Raw genomic sequence first — 20,549 nt, 5'->3', positions numbered from 1 at the left:
GTAAAAAAAAAAAAAAAAAAAAGCAAACGCAAGAGTCAATGTAACAAAAAGTAGATACATTATTTATTCCTTTTTTGTGACCACATGTTTATGTTGAAGCAGCAGCTGTCCTGAAAGCAGACTGATCCCTGCTGGCTGGCTGGACGGCTTGTTGTCGCCTCGGCTGGAGCGCACCCCGCCGCACAAGAAGTCCACTTCGGTTTTTCCGCGAAGCTCCAAAAATCTATGAAATGTGTTTGCATGTTCCTCTCTGCAAGCGGGGATGTAGAGGTGGGATTGCAAGGACCGAGAAAGCTCGGGGAACCCACGCGTTCAAGCCTCTGAGAAAGTACGCTTTTCCAAAACAACTGACGGCGAATTTTTTTTTTTTTTCTTTTCACATTTGTCATTAACAGACGGGCACTCTGTGGGATTGTGTTCCCGGGAAAGAAGCTTTTTTTACCCCCCCCCCCTCCCCTTGCCCTTTTCTTTTTTGTCACCATTCTGCACGGCAGGCTGAGAGACGGACCGCTCGGACTGTGGGAGCCCTCCCCTCCACTCCGATCTGCTTTGGTAGGTGCGAATAAAAAAAAAATGGGTCCGTGTTTGCAAATATGCAGATACATGGACGAGGAGGGAGGAGGGGTTGGATGTGTGTATGTGTGTGTGTAGGGGGGATCATACTTTGTTGAAGTCTGCTGAAAGTTGGGATGTCATCTTCATATAGGATCAAGTTATAGCCGGGTGAAGCGAGGTGCCTCTGAAATGTGCGACTGCAGACGAGACGCTGGTACCGCAGATAGGCTCCTGTGCGCTTAGATAGTCCAGACAAAAGACGGCTATTTTGATTCTACAAATTTATATTTTGCTATTGACCCGACAGGTGTTGACGATTCAGCGTCGCGGGGTGAAAAAGGTCTTTTGCCACTATTTTAAAGAAGCGTCATTTGTCTTGATTTAATAAGTCGTCGCCTGCTCAGATACGGATCAGCACGCCGGCGGACCAGAACGTCCGCTGGTTATTATGAATCAGCTCTTAATAATGCGCGCTAAACTAATGAGGGCAGTAATCGACGCGTGTCGGTGTTGGGACATGCTTTCTTCTGACAACAGCCTCTTTCTTCTCCCTTTATTGTTGAAACTTTTATCTACCTGTCATCCTCGAGCATTAACGCGCGCGAAAAGGTAAGGATTCCATTCTCTATCATTACAACATGGGTTATCATTGCAATTTGTCTTTGCTTTTTCTTTGAGCATCATTAGAAAGTTCCTGGGTAGGTTTCGTCTGCGCTACCCGCAGATTTACAGTCACCCCCCCCCCCCCCCCCCTCCCTGTGCAATCCGCCACCGGTAACACCGCTCCAAGCGCTCCCTCCATATGTTCGCGGATAATTTGAAGTCACGGTGTGCGCTGTGTGGTTGTTTTTCTCCCCCTGAACTTCTTGTGTGCATAGCCTAATTAGGGAGAATAAGACGCAGCAGGTTCTGGACAATGGATGAAGCCTTGAGTCTAATTATTGTCACCAGGCTCTCTTAACTTCCTCTGCGTTTTGTGCGTGTCCGTCGGTGTGCGCGCTTCAGTCGATAGGAGGTGGGAGGAATAGGGAATGTGTAGCTCACCGTAGACAAGCACACAGTCCGCAGACAGCGCGTCTGAAGGAGGAGGAAGAGGAGGAGGAGGAAGAAGAGGAAGGAGGGGGGGGCTGCATTTGCATGGTGCATCGCCTGAACTAATGCATTAAGTATTCTCGCGTCTCCAGAGGTGTAGTCAGCTGCTCTGGACCAAGTGATTCATAACCATGCAGGAAATCAGACAACCCCCCCCCCCCCCCTACCACCTCCTCAGTTATAGCACTGCATGAGATTACCTGGCACCTGCGCATGCAGTGACGTCAGTCGGTGAAACTTATTCAGGAGTTACTTGAGTGCGCTCTTGTGATTCACTCATGGACAGAAGCACGTGACAGTTGTGTGCAGGCCCATTGAAGAAGAAGAAAAAGAAGTCTCTGATGATTATGACACTTTTACACCCAGCTCCTTGTGGAACAAAAAGAATTCCCTGTCACTTAAAGTCACCATGTGGGACCAAAGTCCACATAAAAGGATTCACTTTTTTTTGTCAATCATTCATGTGTTTGGTTGATTGTAACTTTGAAATATAGTCTTGAAAACAGAAACGTTGATGGACACACATTTCCTAAATGTCTTCCTCATTCCCCACATCACTAGTCAATGGCTGGACTAAGCAGACATTCATCCATCAGTCAGCTGTCACTACATGGTGGAGTCCTCTTCATTTGTACACACTGACTTCTTTATATCCTTTTAATCACACAACCAGAAAAAAAAGCACACGTCAACGTTTATATTAAATTTGTCAAGTCAATCAGGGTTCAAGATTTGATACCCCAAGGGAGGGATTTTAATATTTAATGAAGCATTTATTCAACAGTAGTAGTATCTGTGAGGAAATTTTCAAATTTTTTGTGATTTGATTGTTCACTTTTGACTAATAACACTTGATAAAATACGTTGATTTATGTTTCAATCAATCTGAGGACTTGTGGTTTGTGGCCATAAGAACACCTAGCCACACATTGGACTATAATTCACCTTTTTATTGAGGATTTTTCAATGCTTTGCCTCAGGTTCCAGAAAACCTCTAATATACTGAACATATCTCAAGCCGATTAAAAAAAAAAAAAAAAAAAAAAGCCATTTCTTGAAATGTCCTCATTTTTTCTTCCCAGGAGATTAATATGACTCACAGGACCATGAACTGTATATGAAGCTAGCATGAGTGTCTGGATAAAAAGTTAAGTCGCCCATAAGTTTCTCATGTTGCTGCCTGGCAACTGGTCATTACCAAAAAGGAGTTGTTTCATATTTTCCCACAGCTTGTTGTTTTGCACTTATCATATTTGATGTAATGTTTATTTTTTTTCTCCAAATTAACTGATGACTGTATTCTCTTAATTAGTCATTTTCAAATGCCAGTAGGTAAATTATGTTATTTTGTACGCAGAGACCAGCCAGCAGTTTTCCTACACTTACTGCTCACCGTCTCCTCTTGTGCAGACAAAACAAAGGTATCCATATTCTAATTTAACCTTAAGCCAAACAGAAAATGTACTTTTCTCATTTAGGATTGACTTTTTCTCTCCTAGTTCACTTATTTTGACATGTTTATGTAAATTATCAGATAAAAACAAATCTACATCAGCACTGTCTGAAAAATGTTGCAAATCGCAAAAACGGCAAAATCATAATTCACCTTCAGGACTCTATGGAGCAGGAATATTTGGAAGAAAACAACACATTTCATGCTTATTTGACACTATTCTCTTTTCCTGAGGCTGTGAGCAAATAAATGTGGATACATCCTCACTGAAAGTAGCTCCAGCGCTTGTAAACACAGCCATTAATTAATCAAAAATTAAGCTTCCCACATAGATTATTCCCACATATCATCCACTTATGTGACATCATGTCATCTTTTTCACAATATGAAATCCTCCAGATCAGATTTCAGATCAGCTGCTGCTGTTGTCAAAGTGGCAAGGTTTCTGAGCTGACATCACTCCACCCATCCAATTAATGTCGTGAATTTCTCCAGGTGTCTTTCCAGAATGAACAGAAGCATTTATAATTACCATGGAAGAGTTGTCAATATATTTTTGTCATACTCCAAAATAACATAATGAGCCCTGAAAAGTACCTGTAGAAGTATCAGATTTTTAATCCTTATATTAATAAGCTCATTATGTGAAACAGTTTTACTCACAAAACTACTTGACCAAAAGAAAATGTTGTAGTTTGTGCTGAAATGACTGCTACGTGATGTTCCCTAACATAGTTAAAATACATTATTACGCCTGACATAATTTGCTGTGGTTATTCGAGGTCACACAAAACTTAAACGTGCTATTTAACTTGCTGGCAGAAATGACTTGTTTCACCATTTGTGTGTACTTCTTTGTTGGCGGCACCAAATCATTAATTGAACGTTATTAATGACTATAACATTGAAAGTCACAGCCCTTCACTCAGATTCACTTTATCTAAAACGCCTAAAAATGATTAATGACAGGATTCCAAGATACATAGTTAAATAGTTTTCCGGCCAAAGTTAAAAGGTGCTTTGCAATCTCCAGTGAAGCTTTTTTGTTAATCAGGAATAAACCTCACACATATAGTTGTTGGTTCATGTTGACCATTTAGTTCCAGATCTTTATCTTTAATCACCAATCCTTTTGTGTGCACAGAGACCCAGAAAAACTCTAGAAAACATAATGGACAGCTGATATTTACACCTATGCTCATGCTAAAACAGATTGAGGTGCAAGAAATGTCGCTTATTGTCGGCTTTAATGTGAGTCCACTAATTGCAGCATTTCTGTCAGCTGAATTCACAGAAGCCTATGGCGAGTAGCTTTAATATGAAGCACAGCATTAGGCCTATAACATCCCAGGAAATTGAATGAGCATGCTTAAAGGACAAAACAATGCCAATTAACTGGTTTCAGTGGCAGTTGTGGTTTAGGAGACAGTTCACATGAGGCCATAAACGTTTTCTGTAAATGATGTGGTGAAGGGATCTGAGGAGCCCTTACGCTGAAAGTGGAGGAGGGTGATTAGCCTGAGACTATATGCCATACTCAGGGTTTATGATGATGGAAAGCGTGTGACTGACAGAGCGGCGAGATTGAAGGCAGATGTACGCAAAGAGCAGGAGGGATGAGCGGGAGGCTGCAATACGGGGGGCCATGCTTCCGTTTCTAGCACAATGTGGTGCAGAACAACACAACAGACCTGGTGTAGTGCACAGTTTAAACACAACCTGTTCACATGTAACACATTTCTCAGATTTTGTACTCAAATGCAACTACTGTGATATGGAGTACATTGCACTCGACTCCAAAAAGAAATGTTGCTTTAAATAGAGTTAATCATATCTTTCTTGAACAGTTAATTATTGATAGTCAATTACAGCCATCTGATTAAATTTACCTATGAATTATTGTATTGAGCACTATCTAGTTGAAAGCACATTTCCCAGAAAAACCGTAACATTTATAGAAAGTATACAATCATAACTGTAAGTAAGTAAGTAAATGCAAATCATAACCTTTCTCTGTAAAAAACCCAAAAACAACTTATTGGCTACAAAAATGCAAAATAAAAGGTTTAAAGAATAATTCAAATTTTTTGACATATTCAATAAAAACATGTTTTTAAAAATAGTGAATTACATGGGGTAACTTGTACGTAAGTATTGGGGAAATCAGTCACAAAAAAACACTTTCCATTGTCTAAAATACTACTGAATCAGGGTAATGTGAGTCTTTGTCATTTTCTCATCCTGTCGTCGTCGTTAGTTTTATTTCGGGGAAGAACATTTTTTGTTGAACATCACTCAGGGTACTCTGCTCAGCATTAATCAATGAAATTAGTTATTATTATATTAACAATAGCTGATGTCAACTGTGCCATTAGCTTTTCCATTATCCCGGTTTATCCTTTTTATAAGACTGCAAAGTGTACTTTAAAAGTAAGAAAGTTCCGCACACAAGATGTTTATCACATATAATGCAGATTCAAGAGTTCCAATCACTTGTCAAGTCATCAGTATTTTGCTGAGGAAGCAGAGTGTTATTGTATTACTGTTTCTGGAGGTTTTGTGGGACGGAGGTATTCATGAAAAGTCCAACATCTGTCATGAAGATCATCCTTGAAGCACACGTCATTTTTATCCGAAACATATTTCCTTTTTTTAGAAACCACTGGTGTCATCATCAGCTGTTGGAGGCGGGTGGTGTTCTGGCTGAATTGTCATGTCGCAGCTGATCAGTCATATTTTTGAAACAGTTTTCATGGGCTGTGATTGCCAACTTTGTCACTTTGTAGCTGACTCGAGACCTCATTTATTCAAACTATTGAAAATGAGCCAGTTCATTAATTGTGTGGGATACTCGACTCTTTCAGCGTATTTACTGCATTCAGAGCATTGAGGAACAGTTGGATCAGCTGGATATTCTCACTGGCCGTGATTAACCGAGAAATTATTTAGTTGCACAAGCAGCCACTCGGATTTCGTTTTGTGCGCGCCCGAGAGTTCATGTGAGATCATGTCAAAACATAAAATTTTCACAGAAAAATCCGTTTTCGTAATGTGTCACTAAACAGCCAATTTTTTGGGGTTCAATACTCTATAAAAACCCGCAAACCTCCCCCATGTATCACTCTGATGATTTTCAGTGCCTTTCAGCCACAACTGAGCCGAGACGCCGTTAAGAGTCGAGATGCTTTTGGGAAACCGGACCCTGGTCAGTGCTGTAGTGGGAGAAACTGAAACTATGGGGCTCAGGGGCTGCGGAGCTGGCTCTGGTTCGCTGGCGCCACATCCCCCTGAGCTGGTGAGAATGTGGGGGCTGTGCTCTTGCCTTTGAAGCTTTACCTCCCACTAATTCTGGCCTTCCAATTTCCACACACTGCACAGACACCCCCACCACCCCCCCTCTTCCATCCTCTTCCCCTCCCTTTCCCTTTGTTTCCCTTATAAGGACTTGCCCGGCCATTTCCTCGGCATTTCTGGGGAAGGTAGTGTCCTTGTTTGTGAGCGTGGACAGGTCAGGAGAATAGAAGCATAGTTTTTTTTGTTTGTTTGTTTTGTTTAGTCAGCAGTCACACAAATTGTACGCTAAAAACATGAAAATGCATGTTCTCTCAGGAGTGTCCCACTATTAGCCCAGTGAGACCCTTTCTCAGAGCCCCTGCCAAATTCACATTACAGGTCTTTTTCTTTGAAACCTGAATAAAGACAGATAACAACTGATTGATGTAGCCAAATGTGAAGAATTAAATTAAATCTGAAGTCCAATCTTTAGTTGAGATTGCCATTTACTTCACAGATTGCTTCATGGGCAACTCTAACAATGGACCATCACATAGTTGTAAGATTTAACAGTGGTTATTATTATGATCTGAAAATGTGATACATTTTGTTTAATAAAGTCAGTAAGGGGCAATTTAGGGCCATTCAGCTCCATGAATACAGCTGTTAGTTCTCCACAAACTACACACAAAACTGTCCCTGACTTCCCTACGTTTATAGACGTCGCTATCTTTTTTACAAACGTCACATAAATCTTTAAACTTTTTCTGTAAGCCTACGTTTCTGTGGGTTACCCTTTGTGAGCTGTGCAAGCTTACACAGTAAAGACAACAGGTGACAACAAAGACCACAGCAGCAAACACTGAGGGAAAATAAAGCTGCCTCATTCAGAATAAAAGCAAGGCGGTGTGATATTACTTGCTTCATGGATACAACATTTCATTTGATTCATAATTTCTTACTCACCTCTCACAGGCCAGTCAGGAACAGCTGTTTAATATCCAGGTCTGCTTTTAGTGTTGAATCAACTTTTATCTTTACACTCGTGCGGTAACAGAAAAATTGAATTTTTTTTTCTTTTCTTCTTTAAATTTGAATATTGCGAGTGGGTTATCCTGAAGTGGGAAAATAAACCTCTGTAGCTGCACTCTGCCAAAAGTCATAATAATACTTCTAAAGAGAATATCAAGCAACCACTTTCAAGTTCGAGCACTGTATATTTTGTAAACTATTTTGTTGACCAAAGGAGTTTCTTTTTTTCACTACAACTCTAATTAATTTGTTTGTGTCAGTTCTAAGGTGAAAGACTTGGCTTATGGACCTTGTGATTGTTTTTCCTTTTCAGATTTTCCACTTTCAAAAATGATGTGTTAAAGAATTAGACGCAGAATTAAAGCAGCACTTCTGAAGCCTGACGTCAATGAGTACTGCTTATCTTGCCAAGTGTTTGATGTGTGATGAACCTTATGTTTAAGTCTTTAAAGTCATTCATACAAGCATTATTTGTATTATTAATGATTAGTATTTTTTATTTAGAGAGCGTCAGTAACCCTGATTGTATCAAAATGTTAGGAAGGTAACTTTAAATACTTGCTGATCTAAAGAAAACATTTTTCTATTGTTATTCTTTCAGTTCGGACATCACATAAAACAACTACATTGTAACAATGTAAAGAGGTTTAAAAGATTTGAGAATCATGAATGGATTTTACAGTTTTTTTGTTTTTTTTTGTAGTCCATCAATTCACTGCCTGGTGGACAAAGAGGTATTCATCTGCTGAAGTTGAACAAATAATAGAAACAATGAAAAAAACGCTAAAATGAAAGTTGCTAATGGTCAGCAGGCAGCTAGAAACATCATGAAATTCACACTTTGTGCTGTGGCCGATCAACAAGTTTACCGTATTAACTTTAAAATATGATGCTATGACATTATTTGTGTTAAAAAGAGACCAGAAAATTATAAGATGCAGTAGTAATAGCTTATTTGGTCAACCAAATACAAAATGCAACAACGTAGACAATGTATTTGTTGGGGGAAATGATTATTATAGTCTGTATATGTATTGGTAAATAATGTAAACACTTCTCTTTCTGTCTCTCCCTGTGTGAAGTTTCCAGATGGCCCGTGGAAGAACGTCGATGAGGGCTGACCTGTAGTGGGGGCAGAAGGCTCTGGGGCCTGCCTGTCGTCGGCTGTCTGATCGGTTCATCGAGGTGAGGTGCCACTCTCACTGGGGCACAGAACGGACCGAGAGAAGGTCCCACCTTGCTCACCCCTGCCCCCTTTCCACCCTCACCCCCAACCCAGGCACGAACGCTCTGGACCATGTCTAGCGGGCTGTCGGGGGGGAGCCGGACAGAGGACCTGGAGCGGAGTAGCTGCAAGCAGGACTCTCCTGTTATAGAGCGCAGGAACCGCAGTGGCATCATCAGTGAGCCCCTCAGTAAGAGCCTTAAGAACTCCCGCACCCTCTCTCAATATACAGCCGTCTCATCTGCCACCACCAATGGACACACGGACAAAAATGAGGCGAAGAGCCACACGGCCAAGCCTCAGCCGCCCCCGCAGCCCCAGCCCACCGTCTCTGCACTGACTGCCGCCAAGTTGGACCGGACCCTAGAACAGGTTCTGGAGGGACAGAATGGCCTGCTGCACTTTGCCCAGGCAGCGGCACTGTTAAAGCGAGCCGGTATGGAGCACATGCTCCTGCCCGGGGGCATGGGAGTTGGAGTTGGCGGAGGCGACGCGGGCTCGGGGGCTAGCGACTTGGAGGGTACGTCTGTCACGGACGCCGTAGGTGGTCCTGTTGACTTCCCATATGGAGTAGGGGGTGGCTTCCCCTTCAACCCGGGGCTTTTCATCATGACGCCGGCTGGAGTGTTTCTGGCGGACAGCGCACTACACATGGCCGGCCTGGCCGAGTACCCGGCGCAGAGCGAGCTGGCCTCCGCTATCAACTCCGGTAAAAAGAAGCGAAAACGTTGCGGCATGTGCCCACCTTGCCGACGGCGGATTAACTGCGAGCAGTGCAGCAGCTGCCGAAATCGGAAAACGGGCCACCAGATCTGCAAGTTTCGCAAATGTGAGGAACTGAAGAAGAAGCCCTCTGCTGCTTTGGAGGTAAGAGGGTGCGGGGTACGATGTGTCACTGTTTCATGGGTAATTCATTGAAGTTTATTGAGAGTGAGCTTTGGTTTTGCATGCATTCGCCAATACCACAGAGTGAGAAACCAGTCAAGGGAGCCATGCAGTTGCAGTCATGGAATCTGATATTTGGAGGCGATCCACACGAAAGGACGGGAAAGACGCTTTTAGAATTGGAGACTACTGAAAGATCAGATTGTCTTTTGGTCAATACCTGAATGTTCTTCCCCTTTAATTGGAATGGGGGGTGGGGGGTGGGGGGGGGTGACAGGTGGTGAAAAGTGTGGCAGCTATGTGACGAGTAAGCTTGCGCCATGGGGTCTCTTTAATCTCTCCACCATAACCGCATCAGTACCACACCCACATCTTTCAACCTGAGGGTAAATTCTTTGGGAAAAAAAACAAACAAACAAAAAAACCCCACGAGATTGCTTTTTTTTTTTTTTTTTTCTCAAAATGAGCTGCGACACAGTACACTGCTCTGTTTCCATTCAAGCTAATTTGAAGAATTTTTACAATTTGCTTTTGTAAAGGAATCACATGTAGGTGTGTGTGTGTGTGTGTGTGTGTGTGTGTGTGTGTGTGTGTGTGTGTGTGTGTGTGTGTGTGTGTGTGTGTGTGTGTGTGTGTGTGTGTGTGTGTGTGTGTGTGTGTGTGGGCAGAGTGGCAGTAATTGTGAATATGTGTACAGTATGTGTTTGTGTGCAAGTTACACATGTGTGGGTATGTCTGTATGTGTGTGCATGTAACAAGGTCCATCTGGCTCCGGAGCTGTCATCTGGAGCACCAGGTGTCAGTGTGGCACATGCGCCCCCCCCCCCCCCCCCCCCTTTTTTTTTTTTTTTTTTTTTGCTGCCGCTGTCCTTCTCTCCCGTGACACCCCAGCTCATCTAAATAGCCCTCCAAACTTCCTGTCTGTTACCTCAGTCACACTCGCTGGCCTAACTAACCCGGCTGTGGCGACAGAACGACCAATCATGAAATCAATCTCGGCAGATGTTCCATCTCAAAGGAAATAATCTTTTGCGATCAATGGATAATAGTGTCACTGTGCCATTACGTAATAAACAGATAGATATGCAGTGCAGTGTGAACGTGAACCAGTGCAGAGGCTGCTGGTCTAATTGACACAAACTGGATCTGCGCTTCAAACTGCTAATGGCTTTACTTCTTTCTCTCTCTGATACTGATTGTGGGTGACAGCTTGGCCTCTTGTTTGCAGGCTGAAAGGTTGGTTGTTCAACCCCCATGTGCTGACTTTGGCCATCCTCAGCGAGGAACTCATCAGCTGCATAGACTGAATAATTTTGACCATTGCTTTCATTTTCAAGCCTTTCTGTACGCTTTAAAGACATGAAATGCAGCATAGTTTTAATAGGATGAAGCGTTTTCCTTCGGTTAAGCAGGGTGAGCATTTCATTTTGCAGTTGGTTAAATAACCAACCTGATAAAACATCATAACACAGAATATAACGCACATAACTGTTTATTCATACTAGCATTTTTTTTTTTTTTTTTTACTCAACTAGGGTATGTCAATAACCTTTTAGCCAATTTCTTATTCATAAAGTGGTTGGTTTCTAATTTCTAAGCTGTTTTTTTTTTTTTCTAAACCTCTTAGATTTGAATTCTATTTTGTTTCTTTGTGCGAGGAATTTACTTGTTGAGGCAGCAGTGTCGATATAAATGACATTTGAGTTCACTTCAGCAGTTGCTGTAAAAGAACGTGACAAAGTACACCAGTGGTGAGAATATCAACTCGTGTAAGTCTAAAGCCAGGGAAAGACACTTTTTCACTTCAGTTTTTTTTTTTTTTTTTTAAGTATAACTGTGATGAAGAAGCTGTCTGGGCCTTTTTGAACCATTTTGAAAGCCAGACTGTGATACCTTCATAAAACTGCTCACTTTCCAAACCTGAGGCTGTGTTGTCATGATATATTGTATTAATAGTTTCCAGGCAATAGATGTTGCTTCATTGTGTTGTTTTCACAGACAATGATAATTACGTTTTGTTCAGTTTGAATGGTTCAGTCATTTTAAGTAAACATTTTGAGCTGTTGGATTGTTGTCAGATATATGTTTTATTTATTTCTCTTTAGTTCTGCCTATTGTAGTGTGAGTGTAAAGATTCCTGATGTGAATACTTTGAATTCATTATTAAACAACGAGCATTTCAAATTTGACAGCAACAGGATTCACACCAAATGTAAAGCGAGTGGGGAAATCTGTAAAGCAGAGGTGTGTTTGATTTACACAGACTTCACTGTGAGATGAATCAGGATTTCAAGGTGTCAAAGGTTGAAAAATAAATGTGTGAAACCGGAGGATTCAATAAAGAGGTCATCTTTGGGCAATTTGACTGAAAAAGCTGAAATTTCTCACACGCGGAGCATCAGACAAATTCGCACGAATGTTAGCGTTTTTGTTTTTCAGTGTTGCATTGTTCAGTTGCAAATTGATGAGACGATTCATTTGTCTCTGTTGATGAATCACCAAAATGGTGAAATGTGTCAGCTTGCTATGTAGGTGGTACGACTCAACGTCTGCAACAGAAAGGGATTTAATTTTAATTTATGATTTGCAATTGATGTTGTCATGGCAGTTAGCTTAATACCAGTCGGTCGCAGAGACCCATGGGGTCTTAAATATTCATGGCAGTCTATGTTGATGCAGGTCATCAGGCTGCTTGCAGTGCCGCCGTTACAAGTAGCCAGAAACTAATGGAGAAACTTGACAGTTGTCCAAGTATAATAGCGGTGTGATTATTGAATTGAGTTACCTGACATAGCTTTTTGTCTTGCCATCTAAGAATATGGACTCCTTGCTAATTTATTTAATGGATCTGTCAAGTAATTTCCTCTTTTTCAGAACAGCCACCGGAACGCTAATTTTACATGAGAAGTAAACTATATAAATATTAGAGTAGTGGGTTTCTGCTTAAGGGGACCAGTATTTTTCAGTACTAATACTACTTCCCATGATATGTTCTGCACAAAAAGCTGTGGAGTAAACAAACATATTTCAGTGTTAAATATTGGATTAGTGCTGCGTTTAATGTGTCCCAGGTGTCTATATGTGCTCTGTTTTGCAACTGATGAATTGTACGGGGTGTGAATGCTTCTGCGGTGCAATATAGATACGCTGAAGGATTTTGCCACGAGCTCACCACAGGAAAGGTGAGAAGTATATTCGTACCGAAGTGTACAACTTCTGCACATCTTACCACACCGGCAACATGAACCACACTCGTCCTCAGTCACCTGACAGCCCACAGCTAAAAATGAAATCTTCCTGGTCGGGGAGTCCCTGTACTTTTCCTCTGATGTTGCTTTATAACTTAATAGTCTTATTCATGTTCCCTGTCGTGTATTTTTGGTATCTTTTGTCATCTGATACTCCCAATCTCAACATTACAAAGTGGGTATTTTAAGGACGTGAAGCACCTCTTCGTGAATCAAGTGTGACATGAATCAGAGAATATAAAATCTCCCATGTATAGTAACGCAAACTGAGACAAGTGTTCACCTTCAGGCAGAACTCCATTAAAGAGGTCTGCAACCTGTTACTTTTTTTTTCACCTCAAATATTCAATACGAGGCGGCTGCATCAACTATTTATTCTCTCAAAGTGCTTTGACAGAAGACCAACATTTTCAATTTTGGCTGTTTTTTATTCCATTGTCCTCATGCACTCATACATTATCCATTAGCAGTCTAGTAGCTGTCTCAAAAGGCTTTGTTATTAAGTCAACAGCTCTTGTTCAGCAGGTGATTAGATCAGAGGATACAGCCTGGGCCGCACTGTCAGTGTGCGTGATGTCATCAGTACAAGCTAAATGTCAGAGGGGGAGATTCATGGAAAACGCGCTGTGTCAGAAGAGAAACCAGAGCGCATTGAGTCAGCAGTATATATTGGAACTGTCGATACTGACTAGATGCTTGCAAGATTGTCAGTTTTACCATGTGTATTTTCTAATGTCGTTACACAAGACTTCACTGAAGGGAAATCTCTGCTATCTGTCAATGACCTTAATGCATATTCAGGGCGACTTGAGCAGCACCTGTGCCAGAACAGAAGATCCTCCTGGCTTTCAGAGTCCTCCCTCAGTGATCAGCAGTGAGCCTCAGCTGTAGCTCAGACAACCCTTGAGTGTCACATTCCCCTCCAATCAAAGATAGTGTGGCACATCCCCGTCTGCCGTGGCGATTATGCCCGGCGTGCGGTTTCCGTGGGGGCACAATGTCTCTTTTTACATTTGTCTCGTGGTCAGTTTGGCAGATACTTCGGACCCGTTGCATCTTCCTGCACCACAAGTGAATAAAGACTGAGAGCAATAGCTGGCCTTTGTTTTTACTGCATTTGCATTGAGAGGTTTTCCTCGTGTGTTTGTACGAGCCTGTGAGCGTGTACACAAGTGCAGTCCAGCAGCAGTGTGCTTATTTTAAGGGTGTTGACGGTTTCCATTGAAATCTCATGGCAGCTCAAAGAGGAGCGTAAAATTGGCAAGTGAGGGGGAGTTAGCATGCTGAGGCCTTTGCCACCTCATAGCTCACTGGCTGAAGATGTCTGGATTTATTCTGGGAATGCTACATTTGAGAGAAATAAGTGGGAAGGCAGTTTCTTTCTGCTGTATGTCTGAATACCCTCCAGTGGTGTCGGTCTCAGCGATGCTGTTCGCCACTGAAGACGAAGGAAAGTCAGGGTTAGGAAGTTGTAGTGTACCTTGTTTTGCGTGAATGTCACTATACGTTCAGGATGTACTGCGCCGGTGGGTGGGCAACATTCGAAAAATTCATAAAACGAGACAAAAAGCGTGTTTTGGTCTTTGCCAACTCGCAGTATTCCGTGAGAAAAGGAATTTGTGTGCGGATAAAGTGCTTTGTAGTTATCAAACACAGCTAAAACCTGAACATACTAGCCCTTCCCAGCAGGTTCGACTTTGTTGGTATCAGACGTTGATACGGGAGCAGCGTATTCCCTCACGGCCTTTTCTGCCTTCCAGACGCCGTACGCCAGACTGTCAGGACAGAGGAAACTCATACAAACTGACAGGCATGCAGACTGACACCGAGACACATGGATGTGTGGGCAAGTTGCTGGGCAGACAGAGGGACAAGTTGGAGTGGACAGAGAAGGCAGAGAGAGAGAGAGAGAGCGAGAGAGAGAGAGAGAGAGAGAGAGAGAGAGAGAGAGAGAGAGAGAGAGAACTGAGGCAGTTGAGGTGTCATACTGTAGCCTGACATCTGTATTAAGCTAACAGTCCATAACTCTTAGAGAGACGGGGGTATTATTCACAAAGGCAGAAAAGAAAAGGCACGTTTTTGGAGTTGCTGCTCAAAGGTGAATTAGATATATTGAGATGTGATTTTTAAGGCCTTCACTTCTCCGTTTAACAGCTTGTCCAACAAAACTTTAATGATTTTATTTTGAATTATGTCCACATTCTTTTCCTGTGCTTACTGGGAGTGAATTTCCTCAAAAACTAGTTTTGGTCAATAACAGCCATTTGATGTATTTTACCTGTGTGAAATACCAATATGTAAAAAGCACATTTCCAAGTTAAACAATAGGATATCTAAAAATGGCAGTTTATTTAGTTAAACAAATTTAAACAATGATCAGAAATCCAGATACATATCAGACAGTTTGAATGTTATTTTGAATTGTGCAGACAAAGTGGATCACATGGATATTGTAGTATTTATATGTATGTATCTGTATGTGTAAATGTATGTACTTTTAAAAGTACTCAAGTACCCCAAACAACTTAACTGAAATAATTTGAGTATTTGAAATATGTTGCTTCCGCCTGTTTTTGAGATTGAGGACATTGTCCATAATGCCCTTTAAGAAATCAACCATTTTAAAACTTTCCAGATTAAATGTGCAATCAGCAAAGTAATCAAAATGAGAAACCAAAAGTAGTTGCATGGGTAGTGATTGTTCTGAGCCGAACGTGTTCGTTTAACTGACTGCAGAAAGTTTGTGTTAAACTAATGACTCAGGTGTTGAGTGTTGCTGCTCCTGCCCTGGCTTCAAGATGTGTTTACTGGTCAAGTAAGATAAATCCCATCGGCGTATTTACATATCCACGACAATTGACTGTTGGAAAGGAGAGCAAGTGAAGCAAAATGCGTCACCCCCTCAGCCAGACAAACCGTGAGTGTTCATGCCAGCTGGAGGTCACCGGTGTTTTCATTCACTTGTTTTTAAGGTTTCTTTTCTGCTCTCCTCCTTGTGAAAAGCAGACGGTGTTGCATCCCACATACACTACTGTATGTGGAGATGCTTTGAGTTCATTGTGTCAGTTTATGTGTGTTTTATTTTTCTTTCTTTATTATTGTGGGATTCCATAAGAGAATACTGACAATTGTTGATGACAAAGCAATGACAACAATAGGCAGAACGCTCAGTGGTGCCCTGGGGCAACAACTGAATTCATGATGGCTTAAACTGGCTTACAGGAATTTGCATCAGCAACACCAAACAACATGCACTGTGCTCTGAAAGGCCATTATATTAAGTTGTGGTGGATTGAGCCCATTTAAGAAGCAGTAAGCCTTTAAAAAAAATAAAAATAAAAATAATTGTTTGACTTACGTGGTCTATTCCGGGGAAATTGTTTGTGCTATGCTTACACAAATGCGCACCCCTTTAAAAAAAGAGAGGGAAAAAAAACAAAAAAACTCACATCCATCGATTTTAGTGATTGGCCACTTCACACCCACAGATCCCATCTGTTTGAACCCTTTGCAATCAGTGTTGTGAAGGAAAAAGGGTTTTTCTATTCCTGAAATGCTGCCATTTTTTTTTCTTCCATTGATTGCACATGTTTGATAATGAGGAAAAGTAGCATTTACAGATCCGTGGAGGGATGTGTTGTTTTTCTTCCCCGTACACATTACGTCATGGTCAGCACAGCTCTTACCGGGTTTTTGACATCTGTGGCAGCGCCAGATGTTGCTGTCCTCTGACCGTCTTCTTAGTAGCTGAGCACGGCTGTAGAAAGGTCATCCCGGAGATGGATGAGAGGCTACTGATACTTAACACACGAACCATCAAATCGTCTTGGCAATATGTTGGCTGTAGCCTCTGGGTTTGTGGAGTTTATCAACATTTACTTTTGCCTACAGCAGTTTTCTGAATATATGCATTAGGGCAAATGCTATACAACAGTGTATACATGTATAATCCAGATTTAGGTGAATTAGATAAATTAGCATTAATTAACATTTCAGGCTGACCCTGCATCCATCAAACAACTTTGGGGGAATTATCATACATTTAACAGTTGATGTGAACATACACTACAATATGTATGTGGGTATTCAGTGCCTCAGCTGTCAGATTATTCCTGATTAAGTCAAATTCACAAATACAGCACAGTGTGGGCTATATTTAGTTGAGATCAGGGAATAATTACCTTGTTTGAAGTCTTTTTACAGAAGCAAAAATGTTTTATTTTTGTCAGCGGGAGTTAACTTTCAGAATGAAAGTAAATGAAACCTGTGGAGCACGAACCCTGCTGTCACTCAGTTTCATGTCCCGATTTGAACAATAGCAGTCAAAAGAACACTGCGCCGCTGATTGAAATGTAGAGGAATGGCTTAAGTGGGCCCTAAAAAGCAATTAGGACTTGTATTGTTTTTGGTTTTGAACAAACTTCTCTGAACTAATGGGCCATTTACCTCCGAGCTGCCTTTGTTGAAAAACTCATAATTCCACTGCAGCTGTGCAAAGGAGCTGTTCAACAATATACCTCCAAAAAATTGGATCATGTCCAGGGTGCACAAAAGTTATCAGAATTAAATTTTAGTAAAAATAGAATTAAAATGTTTTGTGTTTTCTGGAGCAGACAAATACGTGAATCTGTCTCTGTTTCGGTGTCATTGTATTGGTGTGTGTTTTCAGGTTTGTGTGTCTGGTTCCTTTTTAAATTCTCAGTCGTTGAGCACTGAGGGAAAAGTGAATCTGAATCCGGCTTGCATGAGATTTTTTAGTTTAACTGTCTCACTGTTTGGTGCGATTTCGGGGGTGTACTGCGAGTGTCGGTTAACGTGCCACTGTGTGTGGAGGTGTGTGACTGTACTTGAATACATATTGGTTCGGTGCGAGAGTGTGTGTGGGTGCATAAATGTTTGCCGAGCTCCTCCTGCCTCGCTCCAGGCAGAGCTGGCTGACGGAAGAATCTGTTGCTGCAGAATCGAGTTGCACTTTGCAGGACGCCAAACCGTGCTGCGGCTCCAGGGACCCCGAGCCGCTCTCTATCTCCTGACTGGCAGGCTGCTGCTGAGCCCTGCAGCTGCATGCATGTATGGCGCTCCTGCCCAGTGCAATCAGACACACAGATAACCACAGTGGGGGTGGGGTGTGTGTATGTGTGCGTATGGGAGGGGGGTGGGTGGTGTGGGGTGTGGGGGGGGTCACACGCGTTGCTCTCCCACACCATCATCGTCATTGATGATGGTGTGGGAGAGCAACGCGTGTGGTGGCTAAATAATACATGTGGCATATTGGGTTTGGTGTGACTGAAGCCTGATCCTGTGGTGGTGCTTTGTACAGATTTCACACGTGCTACTCACCTGGGGACAGAGCGGAGCAGAAGTAGCGTTGGACTGATCAGCTGTTGAAACCATTTATCGATAAAAACACTTCACTATAGGATCTTGGTCAAATTTACTTTTAACTTTGAGCTCTTATAGTTTTCTTTTTCTTTAAAAAAAAAAAACCCAAACTCATTTAATACATGAAGCAATCACTTCACGTCATTACTGCGTGTCAGTAATTATTTGTTGTACCTTCAAAATGAACAGCAGAAAATAGGACAGGTTGAACATTATGCATGCCCCCATGTCAACTTGTGAACAATTTGTAGCTTCACTAAAAATGTGCTGCATTTCATTAACAACTCCACCCCCCCCCCCCCCCCCCCCTCCTTCTCGTCTCCTCTCCCCTGCCCTCCCTTCTCCTCCCTTCCTGTCTTCTGTTTCTCCAAGAAGGTGATGCTTCCTACAGGAGCAGCGTTCCGGTGGTTCCAGTAGGACTCCTCCTCCTCCACCTCCTCCTCCACATCCCTACCCAAAGCTCTGCCATCAAGTGCAATGCCAACTCCTGGATTGTCTCCGGAACAGACACTGGCTTATAAACAAACTCGCAACAAATAAAATTATAGAAAAAAGAAAAAAAAAACAAATAACAGAAAAAAAAACTAAATGACAAAAAAAAAAAGGGGGGGGGGGGGGGGGGAGAGAAAATCAATCGGATAATGGATGCACCTACTTATTCCTTGAACCAAAAATGAAGCGTAAAGAAAAGCATCTATGGCAACTTTCATTCCCTTTTCTATGTTTCCATTTTGGTACCTTTTGTCCTTTTTCCCAGCAGGTTTTTTCTGTCGCTTAAACATGGAACTGTTCATTGCCAGAAACAGAAATGACGGACTGAGTGTGGACAATCAACTAATTTCTGTGTTTGGTGTTAATGTTGTTCATGTGTGGAAAGATACAGTACTCGTGTAGAGAATGTAAATTTACAGCTATATTTTAAAACTAGTGGCTAATGGCAAACATTATTGTAATTCTTCACCATTATGTTACTTAAACCCTTGTCTATTTTCTGATTCATTTCGCGGAAGACTAGAGTTTCCAGGCAGATCGGCGGTTGTCTTTTGAAAGACAAGAAAAATGTTCCAAATTGTGTTGCTGTCAATTTTGGATTGAATTGAAACTGAAAAAGTCTCGCTATCGGGCAGATCTCCAGTGACTCTTCACAGGGTTGCGGATGCTGTTCGCCAGAGCCGTCACTACTGTAATTTCCTCAATCAGCCCTCCTCTGCATTTGCAAACTTTTCTTTTAGCGAAACTGGCAGCCTTATGTTACTGTGGCCCTACTGAGCATGTGCCAATACTGCTCAGGGCAATAGCACTAAGAGACAGCACTTGCTCTGAGTCTACCCTACTGAACGCACTGAGACAAGATTGCATTTTTTTTTTTTTTAAGAAATTGTTTGTTTATTTGTTATATTTTCATGTTTTTGTTATGTTGCTGGGTAGCTACCGCTTTTAAAAATAACCAATCTTTGTATTTGTTTAGAAAATTGGACTGGTTTTGTGAATAAAAAGGAATGCATGTATTTGTGTCAAACTTTACGATCCCGATGTTTGTCTACTTGTCTATTTGCATGTGTATTTTGGTTTTTTTCTCCAAAACAGCTGGTTTGACTGACAAACACAAATATTAAGTATGGGTTTACCCAAGATATTATGAAAATTGTTCCTCTTTGTTTTACAATTGGATGGTATGAGAAAATTCTGACTCTCACAGAGCTCATTAAAAGTAAACCAGGTGGCGATATGGATCACCATGATGTCTTTTGGTTTGTCTGAGATCTCTCCCTCACTGTTTATGTTATATCTCCCTACAGTGGAATGATGGAGCTTTGTTATGCTAAAATGTAACCAAAATGATTTAAAAATGTTTGAATAAGAACAATTGTAATTGCAGTGTTTCTTCAAAGTGCATGACACCCCGTGGAACAACAAAAAAAACCCTCCTAAAAGTCATTTATTGTCAAAAACTTTTTGCTCTCTGAGATCTTTGTGACAGTTGCCCCATTTGCCGACATTTATAGTCTAAAAACCCAAGCAGACAGGCACAAAATCACCAATAGTCATGGATTACTGATGGAAAGATCTGTCTCCAGAGCAATAAAAGCTATCCCGAGGAAGCCTGGATAAAGTGTTTAGGGCTGAATGTGTAATACTGAATAGGAGGAAGAAAAGTTTGGATAAAGACATGGATAAGTGGTAGCGGTGCATATTTAAAAACCTTCTCCAAACTGTGGTCAATTTCACATGGGTCTTAGTGTAATTACCGATTCTAATGCCTCAGGTCTGTGACACTAGAGTGAATTTCCATTTCCTGCTAAGTGATGATTCTTGGTGATTTTCTTTTTTCACAGCTCCATAGTCACTTTTTTCATATCCAGGTGGGGAAGGAGATGTAGATTTCTGCCACAGCCAAAGTGTG

General features: G+C 41.7%; 1 protein-coding gene across 3 annotated transcripts; it reads left to right on the top strand.

The window, feature by feature from the left end:
• The first annotated feature begins 252 nt into the window (after positions 1-252).
• Positions 253-18,716, top strand: cxxc5a (CXXC finger protein 5a). 3 transcript variants are annotated; one of them, XM_080508294.1, is made up of 4 exons: positions 253-552; positions 8,488-8,590; positions 8,685-9,497; positions 18,518-18,716. In XM_080508294.1, the coding sequence occupies exons 3-4, from the start codon at positions 8,703-8,705 to the stop codon at positions 18,560-18,562; spliced, it is 840 nt and encodes a 279-aa protein (XP_080364420.1). In that variant the 5' UTR covers positions 253-552; positions 8,488-8,590; positions 8,685-8,702; the 3' UTR covers positions 18,563-18,716. The 3 variants fall into 3 exon arrangements, with proteins under 3 accessions (XP_080364420.1, XP_080364422.1, XP_080364421.1); XM_080508296.1 differs by having other exon boundaries at positions 8,488-9,497; positions 18,521-18,716; XM_080508295.1 differs by lacking the exon at positions 253-552 and adding an exon at positions 1,044-1,164 and having other exon boundaries at positions 8,488-9,497.
• The last annotated feature ends 1,833 nt before the right edge of the window (positions 18,717-20,549 follow it).

Source organism: Blennius ocellaris (assembly GCF_963422515.1).
Source record: "Blennius ocellaris genome assembly, chromosome: 14".
Taxonomy (NCBI): domain Eukaryota; kingdom Metazoa; phylum Chordata; class Actinopteri; order Blenniiformes; family Blenniidae; genus Blennius; species Blennius ocellaris.
The sequence above is the reverse complement of the archived record's forward strand: the minus strand, read 5'-3'. Positions and strand labels throughout refer to the sequence as shown.